At 37.4% G+C, this 21,331-nt stretch overlaps 1 protein-coding gene and 1 long non-coding RNA gene across 6 annotated transcripts in view; one reads left to right on the plus strand and one right to left on the minus strand.

The window, feature by feature from the left end:
* LOC120489435 (uncharacterized) overlaps window positions 1-3,218 on the plus strand; it is a 27,024-nt gene extending 23,806 nt beyond the window's left edge. Inside the window, exon 3 of the long non-coding RNA XR_016155106.1 lies at window positions 2,854-3,218. This is a non-coding gene — a long non-coding RNA (uncharacterized LOC120489435). The remainder of the gene's footprint in view (window positions 1-2,853) is intronic.
* clec16a (C-type lectin domain containing 16A) overlaps window positions 1-21,331 on the minus strand; it is a 62,477-nt gene that overhangs the window by 14,598 nt on the left and 26,548 nt on the right. For all 5 annotated transcript variants that reach the window (XR_016155104.1, XM_089128473.1, XM_039686244.2 and 2 more), the window contains 6 exons: window positions 17,778-17,828; window positions 17,002-17,130; window positions 14,194-14,314; window positions 5,969-6,120; window positions 4,886-5,090; window positions 3,214-3,351 (listed from right to left, as the gene is read on the minus strand). Coding sequence is in view for 4 of the 5 variants with exons in the window: in XM_089128473.1 (XP_088984599.1) it covers window positions 3,214-3,351; window positions 4,886-5,090; window positions 5,969-6,120; window positions 14,194-14,314; window positions 17,002-17,130; window positions 17,778-17,828 (796 nt within the window). In the remaining variant the exon portion in view is untranslated. The remainder of the gene's footprint in view (window positions 1-3,213; window positions 3,352-4,885; window positions 5,091-5,968; window positions 6,121-14,193; window positions 14,315-17,001; window positions 17,131-17,777; window positions 17,829-21,331) is intronic.

Consider the following 21,331-nt stretch of genomic DNA (forward strand, 5'->3'; position numbering starts at 1 on the left):
GTGTACAGACAACACCATTGTCAAATGATCCCCACTCACACGGATCCGTGAAAACGACTAAAAAACTATGTATTCTGCTGCGAGGCCATTAGATGGAGATGAAACACGTAAGATCGAACACGTAATACACATGTGCATGTCTTGTTTACTTTGGAACCTGTTTTCATAAATTCCAGGCACCCAAAACACAGTTGTCGTGTAAATGAATGGTAAAAACACAGTTTTAGGTTTTTAGTTAAGTAACGGTGTTGTGTAAACAGCCCCTTAATTCTGCAGTCAGTTGGGCAGCTGTGTTTTTATGCTTTTTGTATATATTCCAGGTTAATACATCCCCTTCAGGCAGCTTCCTATTGAGTTGACAGATACTCCTGTTGAATGTGATTCAGGTCCTTTGTTGTGGTACACCAACATTACCCTGGATACCATAGCGCTCCATACACCACAAAGACTTGCTGTCCTGGTCACAGATGAGCCAGCGAGATAAGCACTAACAATTTGTCCTCTTTTGAACTCTGATATGTCTCCCATTATGTTGTGTGGATTACAATATTTTATGTACAGCTGTGCAATTGCTCTGCTAATTCAACATTCACACTCTGTCATCAAGATCATCACTCTGATCTTACTGATTGAATGTAAAATCACTGAAGATCAGCCACCAGGCCATGCTTATAGGTGTGAAATCTCCAACACTAATTTCCAGTGTTTCAGTTTCATTGTCCAACCAATTTATACAGGATTTGAAATTAACTGTCACTCATTAGCCAATTTGGCCACTAAATTTTACTAAAAAGTTATCCAGCCATTCAGAACGTTTACTAGCTAAAACATAAGATAATCCAGATAAACAAAGTCACTGCTTAGATTTAACTTTATTAATTATCAAATAAAATTCTGAATCATTGTATTGCTTTTAGCTTTACAACAGTCAATATTTTTTTGCTGATACCATTAAATTAAATAAAATCTAAATTCTCTTATAACTGCATATAGACCATTTCACAAGATGTAAACAACACTGGTCCAGAAGCACTTCCTGTTTCAGTTTTTTAACACTACATAAAAGCTGGGATAAAATACAACCAACAGAACATTTAAAACTGAATCAAAAAGTTAAACCAACATCTTTAAGATGTTTTCTTTACATGTGAAATAAAGAAAACAGTTACAAACTGAAACAGGAAGTGTTTCTGGACCAGTGTTGTTTACATCTTGTGAAATGGTCTATAGCAATAAAGACAGGATGCTTTTTGCCCAAAAGTTTTGGACATGCAGCATTTATGAGTATCTCTGGTGGAGCGTTAACCGGTCGCATGGCAGACAGGTTTCATTCTGTACTCGTGTCCAAGGAGGCAGTCAAAAACGAATGCAAATCACAATACAGGCAAAAGTTCCCATCAAGAATGAACAAAGTGGGCTCAATAAGATTGAACTAAGGTATTTGAAAAAACAGCGAAAAGAAAACTGCAATCAATATTATTTCTCTATATGAAGCATATTTATTCAAGCCACAAAAACAAACCTGTTACTGAAAAATGCAGACAGGTGAAGTCAGTACATACATACTATATTTGTCCTAAATCATTGTATTTTAATGGAAAACTATTGCTTTTCTAATGTTTAAGGCACCTTTTGGGAGAAGGTGTCTAATAGCACAAGTGATAGAACATAAATTATGAATAATATCCCACCGAATTGGCTAGTGTGTTGATATGCGTTAGCCGCCAGTGGATTTTCACCAGCATTTGACGGGTGTTATATATATGAAGAGTTCAGATGCAAAAGCCTCTAAATGCCATTTGAAATTTTCTTCTAAAATGACCATTTTTATCAAGCTTGTATATTTAAGTTCAGTAATTTCATTTAAATGACAATTAATAGGTAATCTTCATTGCCATTTAAGTGAAATTACTGAACTTAAATATACAAGCTTGATAAAAATTATCATTTTAGAAGAAAATTACAAATGGCACTTAGAGGCTTTTGCATCTGAACTCTTCATATATATATTTATTTTTAAATTAATTTTTTTTTTTTTTATCACATCACTTGGTGAATTACCCATTACCCTCTGGTCTGATACCAAACGTCTAAATAAGGGCTGTAATCTGACAGCACAGCTGGCAGAGAGGAAGCATTACCTAGAAACCTCATACAAAACAGAACTGTAACTTGGAGAAGCACTATAGAAATTCTGGGGAAAACAAAATTAGGATGTGCATTTTTTCAGAAAATTATTCACATTTCTGTGCAAATCTGAGCAAAGAGAGTGAGCCCTTTTAGAAACAAAAAATGCAAAGGAGGTACATGTTTCACAACATATTAAATATAGCTTAACAAATTTAACAAACAGGAACCTCTGATGTTGTGAACTCTTTCCTTTAAAATATACATTTCACATTAAGACAACTCATCTACGACCATGTCACCCAGAAAGATTAGTTATAAAAAAATGTCTAAACGTATTTTGATACCTTTAAGTTACGCAGCAGCTTGCTCAAAAACCAACAAGAAAAGACCATTTTTTTAACTTCAGCAATTATATACACCAAGGCATATATTTAAGTTCAAATAACTCTTACATTTAATGTATACTTTACACATAAACTGACGTATAAATATGAAATGGAGCCTGTGATGATACTCCAGTCATCAGTGCCACATGATCCTTCAGAAATCATTTTAATATTATCTGATTTGGTGTTCAAGAACCATTTCTGATCATTATCAGTGTTGAGTTCAAAAGAACATTTTACTTGAAATGGTAAAGGCTTTTACATTATTATCTTCAGAAAATATTTTAATCGATTTTATGCAATCTTGCTTAATAAAAGTATTCATTATTTTCCACAGAAAATATGCACCAGTGGAAAACAGCTGGCCTCTTCAAAAGGATAGTTCACCCAAAAATGAAAATTACCCCATGATTCACTCAGCCTCAAGCCTTCCTAGGTGTCTATGACTTTCTTCTTTCAGATGAATAAAATTGTCCGTCTGTCGGAAGCTAGTTATTTTAGTTGATCAAGTTTTAAATATTGATATTTTTTTAAAGAAATGCAACCCCCCAGAGCAATATGGATTAACTTTTATCGTGGATGGATGCACTTTCTTGGGATCTCTCCATTCACTGCCATTATAAAGCTTGGAAGAGCCAGCTTCTATAACTTTCCCTTTAATCTTCTGTGATTTGCTCTTAAACGTTCACACATTTACCTGGAACTTTATCTACGGAGGCGAAGGCTGGTCCACGTCTGGACTGGTCATAGAAGCGGAAAGGCAGAGAGGATGTAACAGATGGTTGGCTAAAGCCCAGCACCTCAGTGGAAGGCTGAACAGGAAGGTCCAACAGAGCTGGAGAATGAATGTTCATGGAAGGAAGGGAAAACAAAGAGAACATGAGCAAAATAAAGAAGAAGTGATTGAGACATGATCCATGTTTCCACTGTTGGGCCAAGAGCGTGCTAGGGCGTGCCAGGGCCAGTCGCTTCTACCACTGTCACTTCCGGGGCTTGAGCGGGCCTCGTGTGGGCTTCCTCAGGGGCAAATGGCCAGGGTTTTTGGCCCGCAGAATACCTTGCTCCAAAGCATGACAACTGGGGCTTGAGGAGTGGTCATGAACAAAGGTGGGGTTCACCTGAGTCAACACCGCGGCTTATTTCCCATCTAATCATAATAGGCTAGCAGCTAACCTCAATATTTAAAATAAGTTTAAATTCAAAATGCACCAGCAAGTGTCTAAGATAACTTCTTAGACACTTGGGTAACTTCTGATTGCGATCCGATGCTACTTATGTGAATCATTGTCATAATAAACTTACATTATACTTATGAAAATACCAGGGACCGCAGTTTGAAGAATGTCATATATGATTTAAAACAAATCATATATAATTATTATCATGTATTTATTAGGTTTCATATTTCATCTGTCTTTTCTCTTTACATTTGTTGATACCAGACTTTTGCATCCACGTGTGTTAAATTAAATATACTCTGGTAAACTCCCTCTATTGCTCTGGCTGAAAGGATCAGTATAGTGAGACAAAAGACAAGAACATCCTAATAGAATCATTCTTTGTAAAGAAATGTGTCATATTTTGAATATTTTGACAATACTTTGGACATAAAAGCCCTATTGGAGTGGTTTTGTGCATACCTGTGATCACAAATAAACTACGCAATAAGTATGTATTCTCTTTTTATGTGAAATAATGATAAATTATATATATATGTATTAAATAATGTCATTGTAACTTTTATTTTCATCGTTCATCATTGGTCAGACATTGATGCTTAAGTCTTAAGTACTTCACAGTAAGTCTATACGTGAAGACCTAACGTCCACCCTTTTTGTGATCTAGCTAGTTTTCATTCAGTTTCCCCTTGCTGGTGATATGGTGGGGTTGTGTGATGTTTTCTCCAGGGAGGCATTAAGGGTGGGTTTTAGGGTAGTGTGGCTTAACAGGGGAGAAACAGTCTCGCTGCTCGAGGTCCGTGACTATTGGCCCAGCTTGCCCCATTGTTAGCCCTGGCTCGCACTGGCTCGACAGTGGAAAAGTGACTTTTGATTAACACATTTTTTATCCAGCTAGAAATTAAAACAAGCATTACAGGTAAAAAAAAAATCCAAGACAAAGGGAAATTCCATGTCTCTGGGAATTGGTACAATTAACTGTAAAGCACCTGGCTTTACATTCATTTGAAATGTTATTCAGGCCTGTTAAAGTATAACTAAAGTCCCAGCTGTTGTGTTATTGCACAACATCTGGGAGGTCTGAGAAAGTATAACTTAGGAACAGATATGAGCTGCTGTAAAAAAAAAAAATAAATAGTTTATGGCTTTGTCTTCAAGGAGTTTAGAGTTAAAAAGCAGCCAAGGCCTGACCTGCAATCCTCTGCATTTTCATTCGCCTGGCCTGGATACGGCCCTTGGCTAGTCGCTGTTTGGCGATAATGCAGCGAATATGGTCTGCAAAGATGAAGTTGGCCTGCAGGATTGGCACAGGCTTGGCGTGAGGGTTAGACGTGGGCTTGTGTATGATGATGTTCAGAGCCCTGCTGTCGTCTTCTACTCCTGAAACCTGCATGTCCTGTGAACAAATGCAGATGAATCAAATTGAGTCATCAACTTATGCAAGAAGTTTGGCTTGACTAAAATGCCAAACGTATTTTAAAGTATATAATTATTATTTAATTATTTTCATTTTATTTTACTTATTTGCATTTGCTTTATTTTTATATTTACAGTATCCTACAGTATAACACTCTAAACATGCTAAAATGTCTTGCTATCACTCCTTACATCTCACAATAATTATTTAGCTGCAAATAATGCCATAATTGTTGTGCTAACAAAAAGATGAATGGTGTCACTTAAGACGAAGCCTTGCTAAAAAGAACGATTTGTAAAATGCCCAATTATGCAACACTAATCAGTTTTAAACTAAAATATCATGTGATACACAAAGCCTATTATCACATTTATGCAAGGTAGGGTGCTTGACAGCAGGATTAAATGTATTTCACCCATATGGGTTGCTTGGAATAATTTATGAACACTCATGTCCCCATATTAAAATTAAGTAATCTCAGTATGTAAAATGATTTTATTGAAAGTTAATATAAAGTGTTGATTACATTTTAATGTAGTTTACAAATCCTCCAAGGCTTCCCTCATTAATATTAAGTTGCCTGGACACCCCCAGAGGGTTATGATGCAACACATGCATTATCTTATTATTTTAATTGATCTCAAATTCTGCAACTCTGAACAGCCAAAAACAAGATGTATGAGATTTATGAGATTTATTTTTAATTGGTTTCCTTTGGTACATGCATTAACTTCAAAATCAGACCGATGACTTCACCTCTGAGTATAAACATCACAGTCTTGACAAGAATGTGGCTAAAGTGTACTTTTTTTGTTTGAGCATCATGTTTGCAGTGTAGGAGTGGAAATGAAGCAGACCTGCAGAAGGCCGGCAAACTTGACAACACCCCAGCCAAGACGCTTTGAATCCGGTTCCACAAGACTCATCTGGTACACATCAACAGCCAAGAAGCGCTGAGCTTGAACCCCATCTTTACTCACTACCATGCAAGCAATAAGATCGCTGTTATCTAGAAGGGAAAAAGGACAAAAAACCCTTTTGTTTACAGTTAAATAATGGATAGTTAATTCCTAGGGTCCTTCAGGACAATTTTAAAATATTGCTGATTACTTACAAAGCACTAAATAGTTTAGCCCCCCATCTCTTGACGCATTATAGTCCTTTCACGCCTATTGCGATCTCGAAATTCAGGCCAGCTGATAATATCTAGAATATCAAAATCGACTGCAGATCCTTTTCCTATTTCGTACCAAAACTCTAGAACAATCTTCCAAACATTGTCCGGGAAGCAGACACACTCTGTGAGTTTAAATCTAGACTAAAAACACATCTCTTTGGCCTAGCATACACATAACATACTATAGACTTCTATAATTCGATGTTAGGCTGCATAGTTTAGATCAGCCGGAACCGTAAATCCTGATGTACTTGGTACATCATAAGAAGGATGGCGTCTACGCTAATATTAGTCTCTCTATTTATCCTGAGGGACCCTCAATGGTGGACCTGTGCCTGGACCCATCCAAACGCATCCTGAAGTGCAAGCATTGCATTTTAAATTAGCATTGAAATTTCAATTCAATCATTCAATCTATTTCACTTAAAACATAAGGACTTGCACATTTTAATATAGTCATGTATTTAACATTAGTGTTTAGAAAATGTCAGTGCTGAGTGAAATTAATCATATTAAAGAGACCTGGCATGAAATCAGACTGCACTCATGGGGGAGTTTTCAAAAACACTCCAATGAGTCATGACCAACACAGTATATCGCAGCAACATAGGTGGGCGGAGAAGGAAGAAGGGGAGGGGTAATTAAGGGAGGTAGGTCATGAATGTTTGAAGTTGGTTTCAGAGCAAATGAACTACTAATAGCTGAAACAGCATCGTCACAACTTGGTACCAGTTTCTCTTTGTGCTCTGCACTTCCTTAGAAGTCAAACTGATGGGTTGAGGAATTACTTTAGAACTGAAAGAGCAAGGGTTGCTCTTCCTTTTAGCGCATGGCCAACTGTGATGACAGAGAATTATGTTGCCTCTGGGGAAAATGATCTGCTGTGATTCTAAGGAATACCAACTTCCATGTAGTTACGGTCTAACTTGTTAATCAGACAGCTGAGGCTCAGTAGTTCTGCATTTTTAAAGCCACAAATACCATAATGCACATCAGCTCTGTGGAATCTCATATCCTTAAGGGAACTCGGGATGCACTTCACGGGTAGTCAAAAATGTTGGTTGATTCATTATAAAATTGTATTTTAAAACAGGAAACAGTGCCTAAAAATAACAGGCTTATTACGTGAAAACTGGATGACTTCATGAAAAAAAAATCCTTTTGATTGATTCAGGACAAATGTAATGAATCATTCAGAAACAGGGACCTTAAAGTGACCTTTATCGAGAGAATTCACTCACTTATTGATATCACAATGCAATATAGCCAACAAAATAAGTTAAAGCAAAACATAACCAAGATTTCGTCTACATTCTAACTAACCAAAAATTCACACCAGTGCTATATATGTACATTGCCGTTCAAAACTTTGGGATTGGTACATTTTAAAAAAGATGTTTTTTAAAAGAAGTCTCTTATGCTCACCAAGGCTGCATTTAGTTTAATAAAAAATTAATAAAAAACCCAGCAATATTGTGAAATAATTATAATTTTAAATAACTAATTTTACAATTTAAAAATTTCTAGTCTTCAGTGTCACAATGCCACCATATTTCTAATACACTGATTTGCTGCTCAAGATTAACTTTATAAACATCTTTATCAAAGATAAATTTATTTAAGATAAACAATATCAATGTTAAATCTGCAGTGTATATCAGAAAACAATTTTTGAGGCCAAATTATAACTAAAAATGTACAGTATGTCCACTTTTATGATATCTTTGCCTGCAATATTAACATTACCTGATAATTCTAGGTCTTCCATGAATCATGATGTAAAAGTCAAATATTAAGGGGACATTCACACAGAACACATTTTTGCTTTAAAAAAATACGAGACGTTGGCAGTGGAATTTGGGAAAAATACAGAGATGTGTATTTTTAAAAGTAGAATTTTTGACTTAAATAATCTAGAAAATAATCTTGAGCATATGATAATTGTAGTTACTGCAGAACAAACTCACTCTAACCCCATTTGAGTAACCAGATCATACCATCCAGACCACCAACTGAATCATCAATAGACTCAGGACAGTTACATCCTGTTTGATTTCAAGAGAAAAGGTAATGTGCATCTGCATTTTATCAATATCCCATTAATAGAAAAGACATCTCCTCTCAACAAGAGGGGGTGGGGTGTTACATGCAAAAGTACCATGTGATTAAGAGTTCAAGGTGTGACATTTTTTCTGAGAACTTCTTCAGAAAGTGATCACATGTCATATGTATTAATCATTATGTGAATGCATGCAAAAAAGTAAGCAAGAAGAGCAAGAAAATAATGTGTCTAGGTCTTTCAGTTAATGTGTTAAATGAACTGACAGCAAAGAGTGGAAAATATTCAGCAAGGATTCATGCAATTTCACACAATGAACTGTGATGCTTCTACAGTGCTGCATGTACGCATCATTTCCTGCACATCTAAAAATAACATCGATCAGTGTCATGTCAGTTTCTCAGGTCGATCAGTCTGCCTATCTGTCTGTCTTTAATCTGTCTGTCTATCTGTCTGACCGTCTCATCCACTCAGTGATGAGCTATTCAAGATTCACACAACAAAGGAAAACAAAAGGCCAATGTTATCACAAATCATGAGGTTGCAAGACATGCCAGCTGTAAACAGCAGTTACTGTTAAGTAGGGGCTGTACGAGAGATTTTCCAGATAGGAAAATTAGAGAGGATTTTCTATTTAATGTTTTATAGACATATGGTGGGGGTCCGAAAGTTTGAACCCACTAGAGAAAATAGTGCATGAACTCTAAAGATTTGTATAAAATGTTATCTAGCAAGATTTAAGAATGATCCAAATATATTCTCACAAATTTGATGATTAGTGATCAACGAATGGGAGTGCAAAATCTTAAATATTCTTATTTAATGGAGCAGTTCAGATTAAAAAAAAAAACTTTGGCTAATAATTTACTCACCTCCATGTCATCCAAGATGTCCATGTCTTTCTTTCTTCAGTCGAAAATAAATTAAGGTTTTGAATGAAAACATTCCAGGATTTTTCCAGGACTTTCATTTTTCAAGGTCCAAGTGAGAGTTTCAGTGCAGCTTCAGAGGGCTTTAAATGATAACAGACGATGAATAAGGGTCTTATCTAGCAAACGCGCATCACAGAACAGACCAAGGTGAGCATTTGTGCTTATAAAACCTAAAGTTTTTTTATGTATTTTTTAAATAACGGATCGTTTGGCTAGATAAGACCCCTATTCATCGCATGGTATCGTTTAAAGCCCTTTGAAGATTCACTGAAACTCTCACTTGGTAGCCTGGCATGCCAGACCTATATCAAGATGTTGGGTCTGGGAACTCATCATTGACAGGGCTCAATCCGAGGGCCGGGATAAACAGTTGCCTTTCAAACTCTCTCTACATGCAATTGGATAGCTCTACAACCAATCAGAGCAACGAAGAAGGTGACGACTGAGTCCCATGCGTTTTCCCACCAGTGGAGCAAGTCGATATATTAAACTTTTACCGTATCCAGTCGGCAAAATCCGGACACATCTTTTTAAAAAAAAAATGACGCAAGTGCAGTTCTTTGTTCTGTTTTCAAAGAAAAGCTTAAATTCAAATCATCCAGAGTAGTCAAAGCCGAATCCAAAGACAGCTGTTCGCCAGCAGCAGACATTCTTTGTTTTCAAGCAGCAGTGAACCGTCGCAACTCGTCATTATGTTAAGCCCGCCTGCCGACTCAATACACAATATGATTGGCCTGACCAGAGTTTGGTTTTTCCAGCTAAAAAGTCTATGGAGAGTTGCTAGACCACACTGGCTACGAAATAATTTTTGTTGCCGCTAGGGTGTGTCTAGATTTCTAGGCTACTCACTGTCTGGTACCCAGTAAATTCCATTATTTGGAGAAAAATCCTGAAATGTTTTCATCAAAAACCTTAATTTCTTTTCAACTGAAGAAAGAAAGACATGGACATCTTGAATGACATGGGGGTGAGTAAATTATCAGCAAAAGTTTTTATAAAAGTTACCTACTCCTTTATAGGGGTTAGTTCACCCAAAAATGAAAATTAAGTCATTAATTAATACCCCCATGCTGTACCAACCCCGTAAGACCTTCGTTCATCTTCGGAACACAAATGAAGATATTTTTGATTAAAGAGATTAAGAGATTTCCACGACGCATGCGCGAGAACTGAACTGAAGTAGTTGAAGGAGATCGCGATTCTCGCGCATGCGTCGTGGAAATCTAAGGAAGTCTCGTTTCAGGCCAACAAGGAAGAAAAGGAATAGTCGAATAAAGTCGTTATTTTTGTTTGTTTTTTCACACAAAAAGTATTTTCGTCGCTTGATAAACGTATAGTTGAGCCACTGTAGTCACATGGGATATTTAAACATTTTCTTCATTGACTTTCTGGGCCGTCAAGAGGCAGTCCCATAGGCAGCCAATGTGGTAGTGAGACAGCTCTCAAATTTAATCAAAAATATCTTCATTTGTGTTCCGAAGATGAACGAAGGTCTTACGGGGTTGGTACAGCATGGGGGTGAGTAATTAATGACTTAATTTTCATTTTTGGGTGAACTAACCCTTTAAGGGTTTTAAGATTTAAGAAATGTTTACCAATTTGTCTGAATGATTCACTGAATGATTCATTTTGAGCATTTAGAATATTTCAAAACAGAAATGGTTCACAAATTCGCCTGAATGATTTAATTTAATCTTAATCAAAGATATTCTTTTTTAGGGATTTTTGACATTTTCAAAACAAAGAAAGTTATTCATTGCACATTTAAAATTTAGATTTTGAACCCCCGATTTTCAATGTAATCTCATGGCATTTGGACCACACTGTACCTAAATAACCAAGTTCAATGCCAGACTAACAAACTTAGTTAAGTCATCATCTCTTTGACCTTTTTTAATCAATATTCTCTTTGAAATGAATATTACTCTACCACATTTGTGAATTCTAGTGAATCAACCGGTTCAAACCTACAACGAAAACAGTCATTCAGATGTCACGGCTTATGCATTAACCCTTTTATGCGCAAACGTCTGAGAGACAGGAAGCAGTAGTGGGTTGATTTGGCAGCCAAATCTAAGCTTCCACCCACCTGCTCACACTTCCATGGCCCATTCTGCCTACTCTCTGACCCAGCCTGTAGGTGCTTCTCAAGCAGCCTTACAGTTAGACATGAGATATACTGGAAGAGCTCAAGGCTACTGCCCACAACGGCTGCACCAGCTCTAGCAAAGGCCTCGGTAACAGTGGAAGGTCTGAGTCAGTTAGCTTTCACACACCCCCTCTTACCTGTCAAAGTGCGAGGGCCTGAGTTAACCAGGACACCTGGACAGAAGAACTGAGCTAGAGAAGCTGAGACAAGGGGCTTCCATGCAACACATCAGGGGTGAAATGAGAATCGGTTAACAGTACAAACCCACAGATTGCATTGCATGAAAGAGGTGCATAGTCGACGAGTGTGATTTCATCATGTGTGGTAAACACTTTGTGACTGAGTATGAGATACAACGAGGAAGGTCATAACATGGAACTCAAAACCAAGAAGATGGTCACAGTTCCCAAGAACTATATCGACTTCATGTTCTGTTTCTATTAAAACAATCAAGCAAACGGCTGACGTTTTATCTTTATCTAACTGCACCTTATCTGATACCACCAAATTATGGGTTTGCACACAAATTCAGTTTATGTGAATCACTCAGCGTTGAAAGTTAGTTATCAAGCTATTGCAAAGATTCAGATGAAAACTGGTGGTGACGCTTTTAAAGCTAAAACAGGATGTTATAATTGAGGTAGGATTCATAAGTTCCCTCTGTTGCCACTACAAGTTCTGTGACGATGAATGGGGTTTATCTTGGGCTATGTTTACATGGAAACGATTCTGAAGAGAAAACGCAAAAGTGGTGTTGCATTAACACTTTTTATTCTGTGTTTAGACGAGCGTTTTGGGTGCAAAATCTGCGTGCATATGGTGACGCAAAAGTGTGTGCCACACAAAAACACCAAGTCCACAAGCCTGCATACAACCTTCACTGTCAAGCACACTTTCGCATTTTTACCCTTTACACAGGAACGCGGCGGTGGAGCGTTTTTAAGATTTCAACTCTGGAGGGTGGTTTCACTTTTTTGCGTTTTTAAGCCCCAAAACTCTAATCGCCGTGTAAACGAAAGGCACATTCGATAAAATATTTTTTACGCTTTCAGCCGCGAGCGTTCTCGTGTAAACAGGGCCTTAGAAAGCCTGTCAACTTAGAGTATACAAAACGAGCCAATGGCAAAGAAATGCCATGGGTCTGAGGAATTTGCATGGCGCAACTCCTCCCAACCTCGTGGGTAAAAAAAGGAGGACGCCGGCAATATGCAGATATGTTTTCGCTTCAGAACCAAGAGTTTTCTTCACTCCACAAGCCATTCTGATCAACTGTCAGCTGTGAGATGAGTGAGTCTCCGGTGTTGGTGTGACGGCGTTCTCCAGCGAGTGCATACTACCTGCTAGGGATGTAACAATTCACTCGCAACCGGTTGAAAATCGATAAAAATGTGTGACGATTCAAGTTGGTTTAAATGTTAAATGAATCGTGCTACATGTTTTAAACAGCAGGGGTGTTTACTGTATAGCCTACTACTGGGAAGTTGTGAACCTTGCTTTACAGGCATAATAGCAGCAAGCACACACTGGCGCGAAGCTAGCGAGTGTTTTCACTTCATTCATGGAACTTAAGCTTGTGTGAGCCAAGCTCAACTTCCATTAAGAATGAACTGAAAATGCTCGGTTTGCTCTGCTGGTGCCGCGCTAGAGTGTGGCATAGACTGGTGTGCACGCACTATCAAACACATGGCGAAGGAAAGTGTAGATGTTGACGTCGTCTCAATCAAATTGGAGGTGTGGCGGCATTTTGACTTTCCGTAGACTAATAATAATCACCACCGTGAGAAGCACCAGTCACCTCCGTTTTCATGTAAAAGGCATTAATATGTCAAGTGCGAGAGCCACAGAGATCACAAGGTGCAGCAGTGCATTTGTGGCAACCAGGTGTTGTATTTGTTCATTATAGGTTTATTTCCACTGTAAGCCTCTCTGAGCATGTGTCTTTCCCTACCTTGCCCACCCCTGGGGTTGAAATATTCCATTCTTCGGGCTGGACACCCCAGTGTTCCCCATATGCACCCCCTCCTGGGTCATATGTGTATTCTCTAAGTCCTCCCTTCGGGCAGGCACTGATTACATATTTCCACTGAGATATACTTCCAAGTGTACCTTGGCATTCCTGTGTTGAGTAGGAGTCCTTCGTTCGTGCTAGTCTCACGACAGGGAGCTCAGACATAAGCAGGACACTGGAAGACAGCTGTGAAGGTGGCGTGATTAGACTGAAACCTCATTCGCCGTCACGACGGAACTCGTAGTGACAACGAAAGTCAACGTCTTGGTTACGTATGTAACCCTCATTCCCGGAGTAGGGAACGGAGACGTTCTGTCTTCCTGCCACTTCCACTGTACCCCGGGGGGACTGCCTGAGTTCAGTCTTGGCTCCACAGCGAAGAAACATATCTGCATATTGCCGGCATCCTTCTTTTATACCCACGAGGTGGGGCGGAGTTACGCCATGCGAATTCCGCAGACCCACGTGTATTTCTTTTCCATTGGCTTGTTTTGTATACTCGAAGTTGAAAGGCTTTCTAAACAAAACCCCATTTGTCGTCATGACGGTACGTCTCTGTTCCCTACTTAGGGAGCGAGGGTTACATAAGTAACTGTGGCGATCTCATCTATAAATCACAGATTATAATATCGCATAAATGCTAAGAAAGAAAATAATAGTTTTGCTGTTTGCCAAGTAAACGGAAACACATTCGATTTGCAAGACCGACTCATTTGTAGAGTGTTGCATCAGGTTTCTGTGATTCTAAAGGCCTTACTGAGGTCAAGCACATCATCAGTCTTGATGAGATCCTCCGGTCGGGTGAGAGGAAGTTGAGTTTCTGGTTCACCCTGCAGCTGTAGGGACAGGGAGCGCAGCATGAAGAACACACGGATAGCCTGAAGGGACACACAAAAACAATTAAACATGCTATAGCAATTACTTAATCATAAACAAGCAGAAACAATGGTTTTGGAGATACACAGATTGGAACCAGATGGTTTTTACTCAAAACACACGATTGCAACCATGCGTTTTTATGTTTTTATTTTGGCCAATCTCTATTCTGGACTTGCATGCACACTGCTTTGCAATCATTTCCCAAAATGTTATTTGTGTGAAAATATTACGATTTATGTAAACAGAACATTAACACAGGCAGGGTTTCCCATATATTCACTAATTTGTGGTGGCCCGCCACAATATCAATGCTGACTGCCACAGATTGATTTTCAGGTTTTTTAACTATTTAATATGAGTAAAATTTTATTTTTAACTGTGTGCAGCTTGCTCCCTCCCTCCCACTCTCACAAACTGACAACGGAGACACAAATAGCCCCTCGTCTTCGACCATGATCTGAATCAAAACATGAGCATGCGTTGGATGACGGATTATTTGTTATCAGCGCTTGTTCCTCCAGAATCAATCTGGACTTGAATGGTTAGTATAATGAACACTATAACTCTGAGAAGTTAGTCTGTGTTAAATGCTGTGGCGTTTCCATTACAGATTTGTGCATTTTTTTTCTAAATATAGATAAAATTGCGGAATGACGGCATTTCCATTAAACGAGGTTATGCGACTAACACATCATTTTTTCAACTCAAGATTAGTCATTCCAAAAATCATGGCCAACGGATGTTGGTAGGTTTATATACATCACAGCCACAGCACTAGAAATTATTATTATTAGTAATGTAAAGAGACGTATGCGTGTTATCCAAGCATTATGGGGAAAGAAAGACCCTTATACTGTGAGCGGCACATGTGAGGTGTTTTCTCACTCATTTCTGCTCCGAGGTCATGATTGTGGCATTTCTTTAAGGTTTAGAAGCCAGTTTTTCTGTATTTGGTCTTTTATTAATTTAATAAAGAACTCTGTCTCGTATTCTGTCCAAACACACATTATGGGGATACTTTACTGGAGTAATTATTTTTCAGATGACTTTTTACTTCTACTCCTTACATTTTCACGCAACTATCTGTAGGCTACTTTCTACTCCTTACATTTTAAAAATAGCCTTATTACTGCTATTTAATTTCAGCTTGTTTTCATTTCTGCTTGTTTTCATTTTTGATTGTCATCGTAAAAAAAAAAAAAAAAAAAAAGTTCATCTCATTCTCAAGTTCATCAACACCCCCAAAGCTTCACAGTCCTATACCTCACCCTGGGTCGACATTTCACTCTGTAACATTAGGCAGTTTTGATTTATATGCTGTTTAATGTTGAGATGATCGCATTACCTTACATATACATCTGCTTACATATACCATCACTTGTTTCTGCTTCTTCTTCACCTGTGTTTTGATCAAGAGTTTCAGTACTTTTTCAGAAGATGTAAAATAGCACCCCCTACCGTATAACAGTGAAAACACTAAAAGCCGGAAATTTCCATCAATGACGGGGAAATACTTTAAGTATAGTTTAAGAGTGCAGTGCTGCTATGTGCACCAAAAGTGCCACCAACTATCATGAATGAAAATGCAATGTTTTATGTAGTATGATTTTACAAAGCTAAAATCAGACCATTCTATTTTTGCTTTAATTCTTAAAAATGATCCAATCCAATCTAATTTAAATGAAATCAACTACTCATGCTACATGTATAGCATCATTGTTTGAATCATGATTAAAATGCAGTGGTTCTGTCTCATTTATTGTAGAAAAATAAATAAATAAATCAGCAATCGGAATCATTCTTGCAAAATCATGATTTGAGTCTTCATGGAATTTATGTACTTCGTAAGCAACAAGAATTCTTTTAAAATGTACTTTGAAATATCAAGTAAATTTAATATGCATCTCAAATATTAAAATATCATGAATGTATCTCAAAAAAAGAAAACATCCATATCCAAATTTCAACTTTTTTATTGTGACATTACGTAGAGTTGTCATGATATCAAAGTTTCAGTATCGATACCTGTGAAATTTTACAACTCTTGGAGCCACTTTTTAAACTCATATAATATTGAACACACTGCATTATGTAGAAAGTTAAATATTAAGGTGAAAAACAACAGTAAAACACGTTGTTCATTTAAATAAACAAAGCTTTTTTATGTGTAAATCCAATGCAATTTACACAAATGTAAAATATCAATACTTAAATTGCTGCTATGGTCTTCACTTACTTCCATCCATTTCAACAATTTTTTTTTTTCTTTAAGCCTAAATTGTGTTCATGCTAAACCAAGAAGTGCATTTGACCAAGACCAATCATGTGCATGGCTGCATCACCAAACACACATATGAATGTTTAAAATCAGCCGTTTTTCAGACTGTGCATGGTAAAAAAGCAGCATTCAGACTGTGCATGGGTACTAAATTAAGCCGATCCTGCAGACAGCCTGGTATTGTTATATTTCTAAAACACATGAAATCCATTTCTAAAATGATCTGGAATGTTTCCCAGGAGACAAACAGTACAAACACTGGCCAATAAACACAAGCATTCATGGATTGCGAGAAAAGGTTCAGGGAGTTTCTAGATGAAGCCAAAATGTTTGACAAAAGGCCATGAGACCCACCCATTTAATTTAATCTCTGAACTTTCAGTATGAGTATATATGTTCATCACTGACCCTCCGTGTCCTCTCGACATCTCCACAGGGCAATCGCTTCACAAAGTCAATGCCGGTAAGGGGGGTGCCAGTGGGAGGGAGTAAAATGGATGCATCCATCATAAGATACTCCACGTTTAGGGGTTTATTCTACATAGAGATGACACATAAACAAAGAACAAGAGCAAAAACATGAATCACTTAATGGGCTAGTTGATGCTAGCACAAAATTATCAACAAAATAAAAAAACAAATTTAAGTGGTTTTCGCGTTTTGGGGGTAAAAGGGGTGGGGGTGATGACTGGGGCTGTCAAGCTATAAAATATAAATACAAGAATCATAAAAAAAGTGGACCCTATGACTTAAATCCATAGGTCCATATGGTATCAGTACATAATATAGAGAGAGGAATTTTATGGCATGTTTATGAGGCTTTTTATGGTAAAAGATCCACTTAACATAATTTTAACTGCAGGAAAATGAGCAACCATTTTATTTTTATTCTTTTGTGTTCCATGGAAGGAAATAATGAGTAAATGACAATATTTTCATTTTAGGTGAGCTAATTCTTTTTTAAACAAGGACCCAGGAAAAAACGGGAAAATAATGCTTTGTAAGAGGAAGCAGTATAAACGTAAGGTGTAGTAGCCACTCCTTATCCAGTAAATATCAAATAGATAAAGGTTTCCTCTCACAAATCAGAAGCAGGATGTGTTGATGTATCATCAGGTTATGACAGACAGAAAGAGTGAAGTAGCAATTAAGAAAAAGTTTATGTGTTTAGTACGGCTGCTTACCATCATGCTTCTGTACTCATCCTCAAACATGTCCAGGAAGATCTCCTCCCCCTGCAGAAAGAGGAAAATGAGTGGGAAAATTTGCCATAATAGACATCATTACTACCTTTCAAATGATTGGGGTCTGCTGGAAAAAATGGACCAAATATGCAACATCAAGTTTTAATTGTTTTAATTTTTGGGAATTCATTTTTCTTTTTTTACCCTTGACAGTTATTTTAGTCGTAAAAAGAGTGTGCTTTTAAAGTTATTGATTAAAATGTATACGAATAAAATAGGAATGACCTTACATTTATTCAGGTAACAGACATTTACTCAGTAGCCTTTTCAGGACAAATACTGCATGATGCAACATAACACTGCACTCTTCAAGTAACAACAAAATATGGTTATGAGCCTTAAACTGTCCAGTAAAATAAATTATATTAGTTTATATGAGTTTAAATAAAGTCACACTCTGTCTCTTTCTCACCCAGTGTCATTTATGGAGTTCGCTTCGCTTTTACACAGTCTGGCGCCTCATAGACAGACGCGGTGTGCACATTGTATGTGTATGTGTGTATGTGAGAGAGACGCGTGAGTGATAGAGAGACGGAGGGAGAGCGGGAAAAGGAAATACAACTGAAAGAATATTCGGCGTGTTTTAAATAAATATGTTTGCCAATTCCGTCCGAGATTCCTTGATCGCGGAAATCATAGGGCCCTATATAGTTCACCCAAAAATGAAAATTCGTTAATTTCAGTAATTAATTAAAATTAAAAAGTCATTAAAAAGTATTCTTGTAGCTTGATTAATTTAAGGTTAAACCACTGTAGTCACTTGGACTATTTTACTATGTGTTTACTAACTTTCTGGGCCGTCAGGTTTCAATTACAATAGAAGGCTATGGAGGAGTGAGGCAGCTTTCAGATTTAATCAAAAATATCTTAATTTGTGTTCCGAAGATGAACAAAACTATTACGGGTTTGGAACAACATGAGGGTGAGTAATTACTGACAGAATTTTATTTTTTGGGTGAACTAACCCTTATAAAATTATAATTATATTTTACAATATTATTGTTTTTATTTTAAAAACAATTTTCACCAAAGCTGCGTGTGTTGCATATAAGAGACTTCTTGCAAAACATCAAAAAAAGCTTACAAACACCAAACATTGGAACAGTAGTGTATATTAAGGATTATAAATAAATAAATCCCACTGTCATTCATGGAATGGGAAATATAAACATTACTTGCAAGCTAAAATACAAATAAAACTCTTCCTTTACATTATCCCTCATCCTTAACCATTTTAACTTGCATAAACAATTTTTATTTTATTTTATTCTAGGATGGCTATAGTATTATATCAAATTAATTAAACGAAAATTAATGATTTAATGTTATTATTCAACTTTATTTTTACCATCTGACCTAGTACTATCAAGAGATCTATTGCAAACATGAATCAGTGCAAATGCTCAGTTCCAAGAAAATGGTAGGGGAGCAACAACAGGAAATACAGATACAGACTGTATTTGAGCACAAGTTCAATTATTCAGAACAGTCAGACTCTTTTACATATACAGTACAAGTCATTTATGGCCACTGCATAATTTTCATGCTTTCACATCTGTTATTATATAGTTTTGACCTCACTATTATGCTGTAGTGTGGACAAATGAAATTATAAAGAAAGAGCAGGTTTGTCCAAACTCCTGACTGCTACTGTACATGTTAGGTGGGTTTCTTGGAAGAGCTGGAACACAATGATCCATTATGAGCACACGTTAGAAACACAGATGAGATACCAAAATAAAGGCCCTCCCAGGACTCTCCATTATCCCAGAACAGAACATCCTGTACTGGGATTATTTATATACAGTCCTCACAGACACATTTTGGATAATGGTGGCTGGAATGCGAAGTCTGCATAATGCATTCTTAACGAGATCTTTCTTTGAATTGTGAAAGCAAAACTGTCTTCTGTTGCCATGTGTGTTAAACCGTATCACGCCATACCACTCAAATTTCACGAGTGAAAATGACTTCAGGGAAAATAAAAAGGTGGGGGGAAAAGTGCTGCAGAATGCAGTATTATTTGGAAAACACATCTATCACTGTTGAGACAAATGGCAGCGTGGCCAAAACAAAAGCTGAACTTACTAGTTTACTTTGTAACCTTGCAGGAATCCAAGTACTCTATTCTGTTTAATAGTATTTCACTTTCACAGAAATGTCTCAATATGAATAAGCCAGCAAGAGAACTGACATGTTTCAACAGGAAGCTGTTGGGATTTTCCTAAATATCAAAAAAGCAGAGTCTTTAGGGTGAGCTGTCTGAGCTTAAAGGGACACTTCACCTCTGGAAAGATGAATGTGTATTTAAAATGGGTCATTTATGTAGAAGAAATGTGAAGTTATTTTTGAATTTGGAGCGTCATAGACTGAGAAATGAAATGTATTGAAAATGAAAATCCATGAAAATGTATTTTTGGCTAATGTGAATGAAAGACAACAACTCCCAGGATGCACTTGCTTCGCTGCCCTAGGAGGCCACGCCTACCGGTAACAGAGCGCAGCAGTTAAACAACAGGTCTAGGCTATTAGTGAATCTCCGTGAATGTTTTGCCCGAAAATGTGTTTCGAGATCGCCCAAAATGTCTGGGATTCAGCTTTTGCGTTCTACAGTTGCCATTCATTATGTTTACTGTGGCGAGCAGGACGAGACTAGAGTTGCAGGAGAACGGCGCGAGACCGGTGGCGTGATTACCAATCACCTGTGAGATGCATTGGTCTCGTATCTCTCATGGAGGAGTGAGAATTTTCTTAGCAATGTTAAAACGCACATCAACCGATCACTTGTTTAGCGTTCATGTAAACACTACATTCAGATTCACCAATTGGAATGAATTCAGTTAGATTGAAACAAAAGATGTATTATGTAAACAGTGAATGTCGACTGCAGAAAGCAAAAGCTGAATCTCGACAGCAGGATATATCCGGGAAAAAGAGGGTGGTAACCCCTACTACTCAGCTTTCTCCACAGAACAAGAGCCTACTAGCTTAGCTTCCAAAAAAAGATGGCTGACATTATGTGTACATTCCGTGAGTGAGAGCACACCCTCTATAGGAGGGTTGAAAACATGCGGGTCAGACCCTACTACTGACTGTATAGTCTTTAGCCTCTAGCCAAAAAAAATCCTCCGATGACACAAAATGACGATATTTGCGACATTGGAGGATTTTTTCCAGACAAAAAATATATAAATCTTAGGGGTGGCACGGTTCACAAAACCCACGGTTCGGTTTGTATCACGGTTTTAGGGTCACGGTTTTCGGTTCTGTACGGTTCTTGTTATTTTTTCTTTTAATCTTAACACTCCAGAAATGTACTTCAGCATGTGATATATAGCTTAATTATCCACACTATAGGATACAGTATTAAAAAATATATATTATATTCATGCAATCATGCACAAACTGAATTTGACTCTTTGACTTTAAGCACATTTTGGGACTATCTCAGAGGAAAGCTAGGTGAGATTTAGATACAGCAAGAGAGAAGAAAT

This window comes from Pimephales promelas, chromosome 3, assembly GCF_988280905.1.
Source record: "Pimephales promelas chromosome 3, fPimPro1.hap1.1, whole genome shotgun sequence".
In the NCBI taxonomy this organism is placed as follows: Eukaryota; Metazoa; Chordata; class Actinopteri; order Cypriniformes; family Leuciscidae; genus Pimephales; species Pimephales promelas.